Source organism: Falco naumanni, chromosome 8 (genome assembly GCF_017639655.2).
Source record: "Falco naumanni isolate bFalNau1 chromosome 8, bFalNau1.pat, whole genome shotgun sequence".
In the NCBI taxonomy this organism is placed as follows: domain Eukaryota; kingdom Metazoa; phylum Chordata; class Aves; order Falconiformes; family Falconidae; genus Falco; species Falco naumanni.
In genome coordinates this window covers 628179-646909 of record NC_054061.1, presented here as the reverse complement: position 1 = coordinate 646909, position 18731 = coordinate 628179, and the positions used below count along the sequence as shown (strand labels likewise).

General features: G+C 43.6%; 1 protein-coding gene across 3 annotated transcripts in view; it reads right to left on the bottom strand.

Moving 5' to 3' along the window:
* The window catches only part of KCTD16 (potassium channel tetramerization domain containing 16), a 90255-nt gene that overhangs the window by 63005 nt on the left and 8519 nt on the right, over positions 1 to 18731 (bottom strand). For all 3 annotated transcript variants that reach the window (XM_040604270.1, XM_040604269.1, XM_040604271.1), the window contains exon 2: positions 17523 to 18661. In XM_040604270.1, the coding sequence (XP_040460204.1) occupies positions 17523 to 18354 (832 nt within the window). In that variant the 5' untranslated portion in view covers positions 18355 to 18661. The remainder of the gene's footprint in view (positions 1 to 17522; positions 18662 to 18731) is intronic.

Genomic DNA, 18731 nt, shown 5'->3' with positions numbered 1-18731 from the left:
GAGACATATGCAAGGAGACAGCACAGTAATTAGTGAAAAGCAAACTGAATACTTCAGAGTTTAAATGATATAACACATAACTGGGACATAAGTAAGAATATTTGTTTGATTTATGGGGTTTCCTATGGCTTTCACCAAACAAAGCTGTCAATGATTTTAAATGGAATAGGCTTCTATTGCTTAAGCCAATTATCTTCTCACCAGAGACCAGGGCATCAATAAAAATGAACAAATAAGCCAGTTTTTGATCAGATGAAATACTGGTTATGTGGGATTTTTATCATATTCTTTATTGCCATATACATAAACAGAGAATCACATATGCATCAACACTGACAACTCTTGTAAATTTTCTGAGCATTTCATGACAGCTGATGTTTATCTCCATCCACCTGTCTAGAGACAGGGTGCTTCTGGGCTTGGGGGGATTTGCATGTTTTTTTTAAAATATAAGTGTTGACCCTGGGGCCATAGGAACCACCTGTAAGCTTATGCTTGGGGCTAGGTTACTCGTGAGGGCTTTTTTAATCATATCAAAGACAATGTAGCTGCAGTCACCAGTTTTATACTCAGGCTTCTGCTCTTCTCCTGGTTTGCCCAGGTATGTCAGCCAGGAGGAGAAGGCTGCCATCCCCAGTGATAGGGGCATATGGGTGTCAGATGAATGTGGTCCTTCTGTATTGTTTTAAAGATCTGCTAATCCATATCTTACTTCCTATTTCAGTAGCCAGTGATGCATTCTTAGGGAAAGCACACTGGGTGGTCTTTAATGCCCAGTAATAAGCTGTTGAGGAGAAAACACAGTGACAGGACCGGTTTTGTATCATCCTGTATTGAAACAACAGCTCCAAGCACAAGGAAACCTCTCCCTGTGTAGAAGTTATTTCTGTATTTCAGGTGAATTTGGGAGGGTCAAATAAATACATGCGGTTTTGGCACATCGCTCTCAGGGTGTGTAATACACACTAAATAAAACTTCAGCTATGAAGGCTGAAAATAATTTAAAGGTCTCACCAAAATCATTCTAACAATGCTAGTGAAGGGACACAGCAATCCATCTGATCCTACAGTCATGAAGAGGTCTACGCATTTTCACTCAGAACCTTGTGGTTAGTACAAGCCAACTCCATGGGCTGACGAGCAAGGGCTCATCAGATGGATTCAGTCTCCTATGGGGACATACAGGACATATGTCCTGCAGAAGGGGATTGTTTTATATGAGGTTATATCCAGGTGGACATGTTCAGAACAGCTCAGTAAAAATGTGACTCCTGTACATCCAAACAGCTTTTGGCAAACTGTGCCTTTATGAATTTATCAAACCTGATCTGTCTTTCCAAACTGGCTGTGTCACTGCATACCAAGTGAGCGCAGAAGATGATGGAAATATGATTTTCCCTAACGAAATGTTCTATAAGGTTTAACTTAATCTGTTCTTTTTAGTTGCTCCATCCCTTGGGAATAAGCACATTAAAACACTGACAATCTGTACAAGCAAGAAAAGGCATTACAATGCTATTACCAATACAAACCAATTTAAAATGCCTCCAATATTTAGAGAAGAGCTACAGCATGATTGCAAACAAAATCTCTGATCACTTTTTCAAACAATATTTAATCTGTCCCATAGCCATGGCTCTGTAAAAGCTGCATCTGCAAACAAAAAATACAGTGTGTAACTGAAGTTGTCACTACAGCTGAGCAAACACATTCTAGCTAATATTTTAATTATTCCATTTACTTTACATACCATTACATACTTATTATTACTCCATGCAGTGGACAAACCTGTCAGGGTCAGGTGCAGGAAATTCAGGTACAGGAAAATTTCTCTCTCCCCAAGGTGATGGTGACATAAGTCACTTAACAGCATGGTGGCCACTTGGAATATGATATTGGAATTCAGGTTTGGCTTCATGGCTGTATAACATAAGCAGATGTACTGGTGCTGATTTCAAGGTGTGGTTTGATTTTGAGCCATCAAGGTGTAGGGTGCAAAGTGTGGGAAGATCTGCATGGGATGACAATCCCACAGACACAGCTGGCAGGGAGCGGGCAGAAGGGTGATGCACACATGCTGAGGGGACGCGGGACATCATTAGTGAGGATGAAGCAACCCAGTACCAGTCTGTGCCAGCAGACAGCTTAGTAACAGCTACACCTGCATGGAGAAGAGCGAGTGGCAGAAACTGCCAGGGCAGAGAGGCCACCAACACTAAGTGCCATGGCAATGCACCACAGGGGGATGATCCCTGGGTTTCCAGTGGGCAAAAAGGACAGTGTAAAGCCATAACCTGCTCCCAGCAGACCAAGGCCCCACCAGCTTGGAGATCTCCCCCAGTGATGGAAAGAGGGGGTCACTGCTGCCCATAAACTCCAGGGGCAGAGGGAGACCCCTTTCCTATCCCACAGAGCAGAGGGGCTGTGGTTTTGAAGAAAATCTTTCAACACAGCATAACTAGAAGAGGGTAGGTTTAGACTAGATATTAGGAAGAAATTCTTCATTGTGAGGGTGGTGAGGCACTGGGGGTGGTTGCCCAGAGAACTGTGGATGCCCCACCCCTGGCAGTGCTCAAGGCCAGGCTGGACGGGGCTTTGAACAAACCTGGTCTAGCAGCAGGTGTCCCTGTCCACGGCAGGGGAGTGGGAGCTAGATGATCTTTAAGGTCCCTTCCAACCCAAACCATTCTATGCTTCTATTAAGTGCAAGAAGTTAATATTTCAGAGCTCTTTAATCCCCTTGTTCAGAAGCAGCAACACAAACTTTCAAATATTTATGCTCACTAGGGAGAAGGTGGCAGCCTGGATCAGTGCGCTGTGCCTTTCCTCTCTCACTGCCTTGCTCCCCATCAGGTAACCCAAGAGAAAAAAATGCATTGTCTAAAGCAAGGAGGTAGCTGTGAGGATGTGATGGAGTCAGTTGCTCTCTCATATACAGTGTTGTAATGTTTTCCCATGAAATATTCATTATTTCACTCACCCACTCACCCTGCCCCCATTAGTACTTAAGCATCTGAGCAGAGGAGAGGCTGATGCATGCCCCTCGGCGGCACAGTGCCAGGCAGCCCTGGTGCTGTACACAGCCTACCCTTCCCTTTCCCTCCCAGGAAAACTAAATTAGCTCAAACACCTCTGGCTATGGCATGGGCTTCTCGGTCAATGTCATCTTATGCAGGATAATTATGGAAAATACTAATTATCAGAAATAGGTGGGAGGGCAAATTTTTGTGCTCCAGGTGATCCCAAAAGCCCTTTCTGTATCAGTGCAGCCACCCCAGCAAGAGGGGACATGCCAGCCCCATGGGGACAAGACATCTCACAGCCTTTGGAGATATGCTTCAGCAGCACTCTGGTCTGCAGGCTGCCCAAGCATCCCTGCAATCCCCCAGCCAGCCCCCCACTGCACCCTCCAGCCCAGCTGCTACCAAAGACCTTTACATTCTCCACCAGTTTCCCAGGAAGCACGAAAAACTGCAGCTGAGGGCCCTGAATGGTGACCTAGGGAGACGGGGGTCTTGCGGTGCCAGGTCCCTGCGACAGGAAAGTGCCTCCATCCTGTTAGCACTGTGCTCCCAGACCCACTGTGCTTTATGGGCAGGAACAGTGTCTTCTAAAACACTGTGGGCTTTCACAAGCAGCAGGGAGATTTGTACATTTGCATGCGAGAGGAATGAGTAATGGCAGCAGGCATGAGGGAGGAATAAATGAACCCAATTGTACCTACACCTGCAACTGGCATCCTTGCCCTTGTGTTAAATGTTTGCATTGTCTTTCATGGAAACCTTCCCTGCAGCTGCTATCGCCAGGATGTACAAGTGAAATGCATCAAAGACAGGTAACAGACTAAGATTTATTTTTGCTGGTCCAGTCACTTGATCACAGTCAGATCTCAGAAACATGTTCCCTTGTTAGGAGTAAGCTGGGTAGACACTCAATGATTTAACCCTTGGGATATGTTGTTTTCCCCAATCTAAAGATCTCAAATACCTACAGCTTGTTTCAGTGTAGGAGGCACTGGGACTCTCCTGATTCATGGACTGGGCTCTGAATCAAACACCAACATTGGACTGGCACAAGCTTCCCTGTGACCAGCTGCACACAGCAAACACCCCTGCCAAAAAGGAAGATTAGTGAGCCACATCAAACCTCACCCCTCCAAGAAGATGCTACCAACTGCAGCCCCCAGTAGACATGAAGCCAAAGCAGAATCAAGGCTGGCACACAAGAGACTTGCTTGAAAAATATGCTCACACATCCTTCCCTTGAGTATATGACATGGGGCAATAGAAACAGTACGGAAAATGTACACAGCTGCTTTATGCAAAACACTGATACCTTAGCATGAAAATTGGTACTATGTAGTAGGTGTAAAATATTGAGTGGACATTAATAATTCATAGTAGCAGATTTTATGTTTTTTTCTATAAAAGATTAAATAAGCTTATAAATTGTGATGAAAATATAACCGTGTTTCATGACAGGATTAGATAATAAGCATCAGTCTTTACTGGCATAAAAGTGGGGTCATCTGCATTTATTCCAGTGCAGCCAGAACCCTGCCCTAGCACCCTCAGTCACATCAGCTGTATGTGGCTTGTGTGGCACTCCCTGGCTGCACAAGCCCTGCCAGAGGATTCAGAGCCAAGGGGGGGGGGGGGGGGGGGGGGGGTTGGAGCAGCCACCTCCTTGCGAGCCCTGCATAGGACCTGCTTGCCCTGGGGACCCGGGCAGATTTCTCCTGAGGAGTCTGGGCTGAGTACAGGGAACCCGCACCTCTGCCAAGCTCCAGTGTGCAACCCCACCAGACCCATCCTCAAACCCACACCTCTCCAGAACAGCAACAGGTCTAAGGGGAAATAAAAGGGCCACTGAGAAGGAAACAGTACATATAGAGAGAGGAGTTTTAGGTAGAAATAGGGCTGTTTTCAATCTAAAGTCACACGGAAAAGGGATTTTGAGAAGACTTGTACACTTGCACAGACACACACATGAATGCATGCACGCATGCACAGGGAAAGAAAAAAATGACACATAGAGCAATAACCATGGAACCGTAGAATGGTTTGGGTTGGAAGGGACCTTAAAGTTAATCTGGTTCCAACCCCCTGCTAGGGGCGGGGACACCGGCCACCAGCCCAGGTTGCCCCCAGCCCCGTCCAGCCTGGCCTTGGGCACTGCCAGGGATGGGGCACCCACAGCTGCTCTGGGCAGCCCGTGCCAGCACCTCGCTGCCCTCACAGTAAATAGTAACAACAGTCAAAAAAGTAATTTGTTCTTAACCTGTTAAAAATAAAAATAGCTAGTGTACAAGTTCAGTCCTTGGACCATCTGTATCTCATAAGCATAAGTTAAAATCCTGACACCATCTGTTCAATTGGAATTTTAATACTGTACCAATACGCCAAATCACAATTATGCTAGCAAGGACAGCAGCCTCCTCATTTACCAAACAACTCGCTGCCATACTTTAATGAGACGGGGAACAAAAAGCAGCCAACTTGGAGCAAAATGAATCGGTGCTTGCTGTTCTCCCTGGGGTGGGGGAAAGAGGCCCAGGCCATCAACGGCACTCCAGGAGCTGCCTCACAGCCCTAATATAAAAAGGCAATTTGGGCAGGACATGTGAAGACTGAAAAATGAACAGAAAAAACTCTCATGCTTCTCGTGGAATATATTTTGTTCTCAACAATATCAGTTGAGAACAACAGTTTGCCATCCTGCAGAGATGGCAGCCCCAGTGAAGCCTTTCCAGAACAGACATCCATAACTGCTGCGATGAGGTTCAAGTCCCCTGGCACCACTCCAGTGCCCTGTGCTGGACCATGGAGGTGGCTGTGACTGCCTGGTCCTTCTGCACCTCTGCCAGGTACCAGTCACAGTCACCTCCAAGACTCCTGTTTGTCTCTGTTATGGAAGAAAGAGGAGATGCTGAGACCCCAGCAAGACCCAGAGTGGCTGGTATTGTGAATCCAGGGATGAGTTTGGATTCAATGGCAAAAAACTGTCTTGTGAAGTGTCTAAAAAAACCTACCTTGCTAAATTAGCCTAGCAAGATTTATAACATCTTTTAACTAATTATTGCTAGAGAGGATGCTGAAAGCCTTTGCATATTTTTTATTGCTCCTAGTGGGAAAAAAAAAAAAAAAACATTTTAAAATGGAAATTAATATAATACTTGCCCAGCCTTCTTCAGTGATTATTTTTTTTCCTTAGAAATATTATAGAGTTACAAACCATACATCATGTCTGGTGTTTCTTAGGATCAATTTCTTCAAGAAAGAAAACCAGAAATGTGTTATCTTACCACTGCAGGATATAAAGTGGATGAAACTGACGGAGTGAAGGAAGGCAAAACACCATCAAGTGAGTAAATCTTACAGACGTAGCACATATCCATTTTTTCCTGATCAGTGGAACTACGTAGGCATGTTCACAAATTTTAATTAAATCCTGTTCCCCAAGTAATCTATGTGCAATGTTTCCCTGCAATTATTTATTTACTATCTGTCATGTAGCTTTTAGCTTTCATCCAGAAAATGATTGGTTTCTATGGCACTTTTATTAGCAGGCACACAGTAGAGAGGCTATTTCCCAAACAGTTAGTGGGAAGGTTTGCTCTTCTTTTGCTGTCTGTAGGTTGAGTGTCTTCTTGTAAAGAAAATCTATTAATGTATTTAGATGCACTTCAATAGGATGCTGTTTGTACCAAAGCCACAAGCAAAAGTTGGAAAAGAAACGTACAAATGAACAAAATTCAGTTCTGCTGCCAGCAGCTATGAATGCTTGCTGTGGGAGCTGTGGCTTTTGCCAGACTTGGTTTGATCCTGAGTCTGTTGTTGCTGGATTGTGAATACACAAACTGAAACCTCTGTGCTACTGCATCAAATTTATTTGGGCATGGGACAGTGTGCAACACCCAGTCAAAGGGGATGGGACACATCTCATGGCCAGACGAAGCGCAACCTCAGACAGGGGGTCTGAATCCCTTATTTGTTGAAATCAAAGAGACTGCAGAGATGCCCAGGGAGAGGCAGACAAACCAATCATCCTGCCCACGTGACAGGCCTTGGCTGCTGCTGTGCCATCTGCTTTGTACCAGCCTGACTGGAAACATGTGGGCTGCTGTTGAGGAAGAAAGGATGCAATTATTAAGAGTTTCAAATGGATCATCTTCTTCAGTCCTTCGAGTTCTGGCACAGGAAAAGTTATTCAGACTTCTTAAACCCAGAAAATCTGTATAAATACCGATGCTTCCTAGGTACAAGTCAAGTATTCTGAAGATTTAGAAGTGGAAATTAGAGCAGGGTTTGATTGTACTTCAATAGATCTGCCAGTCTCAACAGGTTGCAAACTACCATGGGCTGCCTAATCCCATATCTGAGAAATTTTGTTCTATCTTTATAATGGACGGTAGACTCACTTCTATTTATTGCCCATTCTGCAAGCAAAAAAAACCAATCCAAAGCAACTAATAGACATAAACCAAGAAAAAAACCCTAGTTGTGACATCTGTTTCTACTCTAAGTCCAAATAGTGTGACAATACTGTCCTTCTGGGAAGGAAGTTATTTTATTTATTTATTTCCATCATGTAGGACAGGGGTCCTCAAACTTTTTAAACAGGAGGCTGGCGCACGGATGAAGTGGCAGAAAGTCATCTGCGGCTGCTTGGTTTCCCCCCCAACCCCCAGTGACGGGGGGGGTGGGGGCGGGGTGGTGTTTGTAAATACCGGGGGCCGGATTGAGGACCCTGGGGGCCATATCTGTCCCATGGGCCGTAGTTTGAGGACCCCTGATGTAGGGCATCAAAAGCAGTGCACAGAACAAATACTATGGCTACTAAATGTTCATCTTTACAGTAACATGAAAATGTTCATTGGACTTCTGAAATCAGAAGCACCATTGCCTGGGTTGGAAGAGCTGATCTGGCCTCAGTACAAAGCCCCCTGCGCCAGGAGCTGCAGCAGAGGGGTCTGTGGGGAGGGACCTGTCTCTCCCCAGCGGTGGGGATATTACCGAGTTGTGGGAATTCTTCCCACAGACGAAACTTAAACCAGCTTCTCAATCCCTCTGCAACAGTATCTTTTGACTTCTGCCTTCACCTACAGAACTCTTTAAAGCAGCAGATTCTTTAATCAGATCTTTACTGGTGAATGCATTTTTATCAGCATCCTTATTTAAATATCCTTTGTCTACTTAAAGTAAGGCAGACCAGCTTTCTAGCTGCAGACTCTGAATTGAAAGAAGGGAATGATTTAATGCTCACGTAATAGAAGTGCATTGACTTGAGAGAATAGAGACTTTGTTCTCTTGAATACTCACAAATGAATGAAATCAAGAATACCTAGAAAATACTCCTCCCCCAGCTAGGAAACACATGCTTTTGCATCTTGATAATTGTGGCTTCACCAGGGAAAGTAAAGACATCCTTGCACTGCACGTGGCTTAGGTTAAACAACGTCCAAGGGAACAAAAGGATTTATTTGAGCCATGGCTATAAAACCTCTCTAACCTACAAGTCTTTGGGCTTAACAGGCAATTGAGAGAAAGTCATTCTACCCAATACTGGCAGGACTGACAGAGAAGTAAATTGATCAGAGAAAAGCATTCATGTTACAGCTCATGATCATGATCAAACCTAAGAGACAAAAGAAACCCAGCTTTCAAGAAATTGTCAGCAACAGGTTTCCCATAGTGACCTCTCAAGAAAACCCAGCTGTACCTAAATAAAGTACTTTAAATATATTTGCTATGTCAAACAAGGAAGTATCTTCTGTAGCAAACCTTTCTAATTAGCCAGACCACATGGGAGCATACACTTTTTCCAGGGTAAGAAGCAATACAGGGATAATGTGCTGCAGAAATGCTTGGCCAGACCTTCAGCTGTGATAGCTGGTGCAGCTCTACTGGGATCAGTAGAGCTTTTGTCATTAACCTGAGCTCCTCTGCCTGTAACTACAAAATTAACAATAGAGGTAATAAATGATACAATAAATATTATTATTTATGCATAAACATTATATTACCACTGACCACTATTGGGCCATTAATTCAGAAACAGAATTCCCTCCTTAATTCTGCAAGAGGACAGTGGTAATTTACACACATACACATAATTATGTTGTAACACCATACCAAACTAAAAGAACCAGGCACATTTTTGAGGACCAGCTCCCTACACTGACTTCGATGATCACCTGAAAACTAAGACAGTAAACCAAAGAAAACCAAAGCCAGCATACTTTAAAAAAAACCCAGCAACTCATCAAATTCCTGCTTACTGAATTTTGCATGTTGGTAGATTAGGAAATTTTAGATCTTCAGTGAAACATCTCATTTTTTTTCAGAATCCCCCGTCTTCTGCTCTGATGCCCAGCTCATTTGCCATATGACCACACACCAAGGCAACAACAGTGCAAGAGAAAACTGTTCAAATTTTATATGGAAGCATCCATTACCAATACAGGTGCAATATTTAGTTTTACTGATTATCGGTAATGACATTTTCATATGAGCATGCAAATAGTAAATTTGCAAGATGCCATCTTCACACCCCAGTCTTGGGATTACCCTCTGCAATCCTTCTGGTCCTTTGTGGAATGAAATGTTGGACTTCCCCAAACTACCAGTGAAACCTCTGAGCTGAGAAAAAAATCAGTAAAATTCCCTTTGTAGGAGTACAAATAAACATTTTTTCAATCTCTTTGATGGCATGCTTTTTGCTCACTCAAGCTTTGCTCTGGGTTTTTGGCTTTGAGAATATTTAAGGTGCAAAATTCAGTCAAAATCAGCATGTTCCACTGTGTTCTATTTCAGCCTGATTTAATTCTGGTGTAAAAATATACTGTAATTCAGTTTGATGGAAATTCAGTCTGAAGTCTTGAAATAAATCTCCTCCAAAATATGCAAAGACAAAATTTTTCCTTTAAATTTGGCTTTCAGGCCCTGGCCAAAGACTAATGCCCAAACAGCAGTACTGTATCTCCATTCCCACCTGCAGTCCAGCTCGAAGCTCTGAGCTCATCATTAGGGCTGCTACTCACTCCAAAGTTATTCTGTTCTTCTAGAAATGCACAACAAAACTCAGGTTAATTTCCCTGTTTGAAATAAAAGGTTTGGGAATGTTGTAGTCTTTTTCCAACAAACTCCAGAGCCCAGTGTCCGGAGCACAGTTACAGAGATTTTCACATGTAGACTTTCAAGGAGTTTTTCAGGACAGATTGCAAATCAGGATGACCAGGGTTCTCTTCACTGTATTTTTGGTAGAGGAAATTCTTAGCTGCCTTAGCAGCTAATCAATGAGCTCCTATAAATCACTAATTTGTAGTAGATTCAGAAGCAGCACTGGAAAATTTTTAACACTAGTGATTTATTAACCAGCTTCCTAAGTCCAACTGGTTATCACAGCTGCAGAGGGCTCACACCAGCTTACAGATGGAAAGGCATTTCACATGACTGATAGTCAACAGAAAGCGGTCAACAGGATCACAAAAAAAGCTTATACCCTACTATTGAAATATAAAAAGTATTCTCACAATTCTAGACTTCTCGCTTTCCTTTAAATATTATTAGAAAACTAATTTAACAAGCTAATTTGGGAAAACAAGGAAAAACAGGCTACAGAGTACTCTGATTGCCCCAAACACTGCTGTTCATTCTCTAGTTTATTCACCCAGATTCTACTAGCAGAGATAATACCAAGGGTCATTCTTTCCAAAAGAAGAGTCCAAAGTTCCTAGGAAGGCCATACTAAGGGCCATTAGCACAGAAATAACACCAGCGTCCTACACTGAACCCGAAGGGAGACATTATCCTATGCACTATGCTTTTATATTGCATATTAGTCATGACTCTTTATGGACTTAAGAGGCATTGCAGGTGTTCAGCACTTCCCAGCCATCAAAATAACATGCTCCATCAGATTTGAAGTTTAAGCTCCACTGTTCCCTAAGTACTTGGGTCAATGTTAGAAGACATAATAATAGCAGCAATGTTTTACTTTTTATGTATTTCATATTTAATATTTAATGTATTCCAGTATCAACTTGAGCACATCTTCAGGAAGTAGCAGGGGGAAATTACTCAAGCCAGATTCTGTGGTCTTGTCAGCTCATTCACCGTTATGCCTTAGTGACAGTTTAAGCAATTCCACCAAGACGAAGTCACTTCGGTCGATCTTTTTCTTTTACAAAAAATACAGTATTGAGCAAGTTTCATAAAAGGTTGCTTTTACTCTTTGCAAACATGTAATTCAGATTTTGCTTCTTGTCTCCATATTTACTGTATGTTAGCCTTGAACTTGAAAAACTAGGGGGGGGGGGGGGAAAGAAACAGAAAATGTTGTGTTTACAAATTTAAACAAATCCAGGATGGCTGGACAGAAAAAAAATGCAACCTGCTCCAAGGAAGTGTTTGTCTGTGTGTACAATATGTTGCTGATATTCACTGAACAGCAAATATCTGTGTTATGTTTTCTTATTTACACTCCTTTGCTCTTTCTGATTTTGTTTTCCTAAGAACTACAACTATATTTCAGCAAATTTTAAATAAGGCCAGACCTCACCAGGCTGAATAAACCTGCAGCAAACCAGGCGGCAGGAGCCATTCCACGCTGCTTCGCTGCCCTCCCAGGGCAGCAGACCAGGCATTCCCTGTTTCCACACCTCCCCAGGACAACAGCCCAGGAAAATCTCACTGGTGCACATCTATTTTTATTAGAGCAAAATCCTCCTCTGATCAGCCTACTGAAACAGTGCTGTGGGACCTCACATGCACTGTTCCTGGAAAACATCCAGCTCAAGACTGCAGTTTAAAATACATTTATTTATTTATTTATTTATTTATTTATTTATCTATTTATTTACTTTCGCCCAAATGCCAGCCCTCCTTGGTTAATCCTTCAGTCATTACAGTCTCTTTCCGGATCACAGAGCAGCAGCAGCAATGCAAGCTTCACAAATGAGGTTCTGCCTCCAGCCCATTACCTGTCGGTCCTGCAGCAGCAGAAGTGGTGGCCAGGCGCAGCGAGGATGCGACCACAGCCTGTGCATGCCACCAGGCCCTCAATTTGCTGAAGCCAGCATGAATATTTCCATTCTTTCCCTGATACCTGCACTGCACAAAGCACACACAGCCCTTCTGACAGCTCGGAAAGGGAGGGAAGTTGCAAACACCAGACCAAACCCCCCTCAACCTCTTCAGGCAGTGCTCATTTTATGTCCTGAACTCACAACCCCCCTTCCACCACAGAGACCTCCACAGACACAGGACAGAGGGGTAAGAATTTTCCTTGGTGGGATATCTGTCTAGCTGCCACACAGGTGTTGTGACAGAGGGAGGATTTGCATTGCTAAGTGGTATTTTGGAGCAGCAAAGTAACAGACCTGTACAATGATGATAAACATCTCTCTCAAACATTCAAGTCAATGAAGATCATACCCAAAGGGCTATGAGGTAACTAGCCATGCTGTGAATACTGGAGAGAGACAAAGGCCAGTACCCAAAAGCCATGCTTGTCATTTCCTGAACGTCACTGTTCATACATTGTTAGGATGAACTCCGTGTCCTATAACCAACCAACTTTTTTACCAAATTTTGTTTCAGATATCCATAGAGCTGGAGATTCTTACACTAATCTAACAATCAGATTTGACCATATTTATTTCCAATAAATAATAGCATTTTTCAGCTATGGAGTAACTAGTCAAAAACTCTGGAGGTTTTTCAGCCTGCCATAACAAACTGGAAAAAAATCAACTGCCACTCAAGTCTGACCAAAAAAGCTCAGAGCAAGATCCTTCTGACATGAATATGCTAACAGACTTGGCTGGTGACAGCCCCATCACCTGCAAACGATCATCCTTGTGAGAGAGAGTTTTGTATGGCAGGATGGACCAGAGTCATTGATGATGACAATAATTACCTGGAAATACAAACACCTCCTCTCAACAGGAAAGGAAGCTTGCAGTGTTCATTGGATTAGACTTTTTTTTTTGTTATCTTTTGGGTCATTTTGATCTTCACTGATTTAAAACCAGACAGAACCAACTACTAGGACATATGACAGTCTTACTTTAAAGAGGGAAAATAAGTGATATTCCTCTTCTACATCTTACTAGTGCAGGTGTCAATGTGCAAGAGCATTCAGTTTTGTCAGTCAAATTTCTGCCACACAACTAATTTATGAGTCAGTGGTATGTATATCAGTATGGGATCTTTTAGCTCTGTTCACACATACAGAGTGATGGGTCACAGCTGGCTGCATTAATCCCAAGTAGATCATCTTGTACAAAGGATGTGATGATTATCCCAACATGTCCAATAAACAGCCATCACAGCGCATTCACAAAGGGTATCACCTGGCATTTCTCCTCCCTCCTGCACATCACCACCCAAGAGGATTCATCTGTTTACTCCAGGATAATCTGAAACCTGCTTCACAAACATTTCTGCATACCCCCTGACTACCAGCAAGTGAAAAACACACCCAGCCAGCACCTTCTTGAAAGAGTAAGGTGAGGCAACCAAAATTTACAACTGTCACTAGAGAGAGCAGAGGCAGCACATGTCCTTCAGGAGCAAGAGCCTTGTTAATTTTTGGCTTTCAGAGCCACAGTGCTAGGAATGTCTCATGGCTTCCTTTGAACATCTGCAGGTGCTTGAGCTGCTCCACATGCGCAGATGTGAAGAGGGACAGAGCAAGACAAGGCTTACACAAATCATACTGATTGTCCTGATTTTCTCATACTTGCTCAGACTTTGAAGCATGGCCTTAGGAAGGGCAGGGACAGTCATCTGTCTAAATCCCTGTATTCTTTTCTGCTAGAGAACTTGAAGGAGCATTTGTCAACCCCTCTCCACCTGCTTGTTGCGAGAAAACATTTGGGTTAAACTGAAGGCTTGATATAGCTAACAAATTCTCCCTCACTGTGTCGTGGTGTAGTTGTCAGTACACCCATCTTCCCCCTGGTTCTTTGTCTCCAGATTGCATGTGAATTTCCTCTCCTTTTCCTCCATCTGTCCTCCTTCTATATTTGTTTGCTCTTGCCTAGTAGCTCTCCTCACCCCGCACTTTATTGCTCCAGCTGAGCAGAGGGCAACCTGCTCATTGTGGTGCCAGCCGTGCTCCTTGATGGTGCTATGCACAACTGTGCAGGGAGCCATAAGAGCAAAAGCAAGGGGTCTGATGTGATATATTGGAGGCAAGATCTCCCCTCTGTACAGTGAACTGTTCTAAGAGCCTATCACAGTCTCAGCCACTGACAAGCAGAGAAAGAAAGGACGTGGCATCAGGGTTTTGGGGGCAACAGCAATATGCAGAGAGAGGCCACCATGTAGTTTTTCCGAATCCCATCCCACCGCCATGTCACTTGGTTCCCAGCTGCTCTGCAGACGTGCACACAGCCTACTGTGTTGCTGATCTGCTGTCAGAAGCTAAAGCCTTCTCTGTTTCCGACCTGTTATTTTGCTTTTCTGGCAATCACAACATCCACGTGCAGGACTGTCACCCACAGTCCTGGCAATGCTGCAAGACTGGAATAAGGCACAAAAAGCTGGTTTGCAGGTTATGAGAGGTGGTGAAAAAGAATGGGCTGCTGCCACTGCGAAGTTAGGAATAGGGCCAGGCTAGAAAAGGCTAAGACAGCCCATATGCTGTAACACCCCCCACCCCACCACAACATGTACCAGATGTTCAAGTGCACACTTTTGATTCATCCCATTGTAAAGGTTGAAAACGTGTAAAAATGAAGATCAAAGCACAGGCTATCACCCTCTTCAAAAATGGGAGTGTTTGGAGATGAGGTTTTACTTTAAGATGATCAAAACAACAGGGAGGGGTGAAACCCACAAAATCGCTCAAGTCAGAAATCCAGTTTTAGCCAGCATAACATTTAAGTAAACATCTCTGACATAAAAGAAACAGGAGGAAAAGAAAATGTATGAGTAGAACCTCACTTCTTTCCTCAGCTCATACCCCACCTGTGAGCAGGAGCCAGGCTGTGACTCCCGCCTACCCACCACACAGGAACTGTGTTTCAAAAAACTGTTTAATTGTGGCTCTAACACAGCAACACAGCCCGTCTCCAAACCCTCCTTTGCATCAGCCTATTTGAAACTGGAGTGGAGCCCAGCTGTGCTCCAAGGATTGCACTGTCATCGCGAGTGCCAGCTTCACAGCCCATCTTGCCACCCACTCAGCAAAACAGCTGCATGTTTGCTGTACCGGATGCTTTCCGTGTGCCCTGCATTTTGGGAAAACCTCCTCCACATAGAACATGAATCTCCTATTAGCCTTAATGGTACCTGCATGTGAACAAGGGGAGAAAACATCATGCAATATTAATCGTGTAATTCTGTTAATAGCACACACTGTACCCATGTGGGTAGCTGCACAGTTTACACCCATTTCAGGCCATCTGATCTACTCACACATCAAGAATGTTCTTTATCTTTGCTCCAACCACAGGCATTTACTACTACTGAGTACTATTTGGAGTACAATGTATTTGGTGTATCAAAAAAAACATTCTTCCCTCTATTCTTCCTCCTTTGGAAGTAATCATCTTTTCCCAGCTCTGAAGAGTCCTTCCAGCTGTGCATTTCACAGGAGCTACTAAGCAGCTCCACAAAGACCACCTCTGCAACTGCCTAACCAGTTGTATTAGACACCTCCCATGTTTAGGCCCATCAACCTGATCACAACAGCTTGATGAATTAATGCTTATATAGACACAGTTGGCAGCTTCTAATTAAATAATTATGGCTAAGCAGCTGCAGAGAAGTTGTAATGTTCCACTAGAAAGCCAGATGTCAGTTTTACTGGTCCTCAAAGTTTCAAATGAAATGATTTTTGGAAATTCAGAATGAAATGATTTTAGATTTGGAAAGAGCGTTCTTTTGCTCCAGGTGAATTCTGTAGATATCATGCCTGCTTTCAGGTTGACTGGGTGCATCTCGGTACCTAACTCTAGCCATAGTGATGTGGAAGCAATGAGCAATCCTTGAAGATAAAAATTCAAATAATATGAAAATCAGGAGTCTGTGTTTGCTGATTCATGCAAAACCTACATTCATCCTCTCTTCAATTAGAAAATAAGGAACTTACATTTTTTATGATTTTAAATATAAATGCAAACACAATTTATTCTAATCCATTCCTTTAACTACATTGATTCTCCTCCTATAACTAGTACAAGGCACTATGATTTCAAACAGAGGAAGCCTAATAATAGAAATCATCCATCCCTGTTGGAATCTAAGCAGATCCATGACCTTAGAAACATTTTGCTAAGAAATCCAGCTAGAAAACTAATTTTAAGTAAATCTATGCATGTCAAAAATACAGATGGCTTTTCAGAATGCTAACTTAAGCATCATTACATAAGCAGATTAGGGCTGCCTGTTGAGCCCAGACACAAGAGTAGATGGCGCTGAATCCAGTATTACACACAAACTATGCACTTCCTGATACATCTTTCATCTAAAACTTTTTGTCAGCTCTCCACGTGACTAAGCCTGCTAACTGTAAGCACCACACACAGGGCAGCAGGTCTGCCAGCAAAGCACTAGCCTTCTCTGAGCCCTGCTGTCCAAAGCAGCAGCTGGCTAAAGCCTTTTTCTACAAATGGACTTGGGAAATGTTCCATCCTTCATGTTCTTGAAATGGAACAAAAACAGTCCCATGAATCTCTCCAACATTTAAGCACAGGAGCTGTGGAATTATTTTCTGATACAGAATTACAGAATCAGAATTACTCTCATGTTACCATTGGTAATGGTGCCTCTACCTGAATATCAGCTTAGAAAGTTAATGAGCCTGCTAGAGCTATCTGCTAAAATTACCACAACAGTATGTGATCTGATGCAATTGTGGGAAGCAGGGCAGATACTTCTCATTATGAGGACAGTTTGTTTCTCATAGGCATATTGCATAACAAGCCACAGCAGCCTGCCCCTCTCTGCTCTGAGCCCTCATTTCAGAGCACATCAGCTGGCTCCAAGAAGGCTCCCTGCTGAAAAGCAGCCAGGGGGACAGGATTTTGTTTTCCCTTCACTATGTGTAAGTGTGTCAGGTTTGTTGACAGATGGCTTGGCTGACTGTGCTTGACTATTATCAAGCAGCTATTACCTTTGTAAATTGAATCCCGTTTGAAGACTTTCTGTAATTAAATCTGCAGTGTGTTTGCAAGGCTTATATTGCATCCCGCACATACTCGGAAGCGTGCAAGGCAGTCATATGGCTGCTTTACACAGCCAGAGACATCAGCATCTATAAACCACAGGGGTGGGGTGCTTCTGGCAGTCTGTGCTGCCACCTAGCCAAGATCGTGCCATTGAGTTCAGCCTTGCTTTACATTTTGAAAGCTGAAGCTGAAGCGTATCCCCCCAGATCTAAATAAAGCCTTAGTTCGTGGCAGACACAAGGAAACTTGCACTCTCTGTGCTTTGAAAATTGTGGAGTCAACGGAAAAGAGCAGTTTAAGCCAGGCAGTTACATTTCCCTCAGAAACGTCTTGTACTTACGGTAGAAGACATATTCAGTGTAGCTGGACCAGACCTTGTCATCTGTGTACTGGTTGACAAAGGAAGCTGTCACTGAGGAGTTACAGGCCACCATGTGGAATCCACACTCAGACAACATGTCGAAAGCCCTCTCCAGGTGCTTGAACTTGAGATAAAACCTGGAGGTATACCTTTCTGGAGCCCTGTCTGGGTCTCTGCTTTCATTCAAACTTTCTCCAAAGACCTCTTTGACCAGAGCAATCCTTCCACAAACCAAAATCCTTGGGACTCTCCTGAATTTGGCATCCGCTTGGCTCTCCCTGCCAATAGTGCACGACCCCCGATACCCAATGGTAATGAATCCCCACTTCCGATCAGGTGGTAAGAGTGATGAGGGTGGGCATATTCTCGTGTCACTGCCTTGGGAGACCTCTTCATAGTCACTGTGGCAATAATCATCAGGGCTTTGCTTGCTGTCATCAGGAGTCAGGAGTTTGACCAAGTCTGGGAGCTGGAAGTACTCAGCCTCCCTCTTGAGCCTTCCCTTCTCTGGGAAGTGGTCAGGCAGAACCACTTGCTTGTCCCTGAGATAGTCCAGAATATAGCGGAAAAGGAAACCATCTCTGTCAATGAAGAATCTTCCCTTGGAGTCCTTGGCCAGATCGTTGGCTGTGTCTCTCTTTGGGGAGAACATTTTCCACAGCAGTGAGTGAGGGGTGCCAACCAAGGTCGAGTGGCGAGTGAAGTAAACCTGGCCACCCACATTTAGCTCCACTACCTCTGGGAAGGAGTGCAGCCCTGTCCCCTGCTCTCGAGGAGGAAGGTAAGTCCTGCAGTTGCCACTTAGAGCCATTGTACTTTAAAACAAAAATCAGCAGCCCAAAGCAGCAGGACTATCAGTCACATCGAAGTGTAGAATAAGGCTCTCAACATTTAGGAGAAACAGGCAGAGAAAGGTGAAGTGAGAAAAGGAAAACAGCCAAAAGGTTTGTTCAAAAAAAATCTGAATTGTTCATGAGTGACAGTGTGGCAGAAGTGGCTTATACCCTAAGCCATAGAGGCTGGAGAGCAATCACTTCATGAAATGCAATCACATCATTAGATCTTCCAACAAAGCCATCAAAATCAAGGTCAAGCCAAGCCTACGGTCAGTCACAGGTCTGTCAAAAGGGAAAACATAAAAAAGACACCAATTATTCTTCTAAGCATCACAGAAGCTGCAACAGAAAA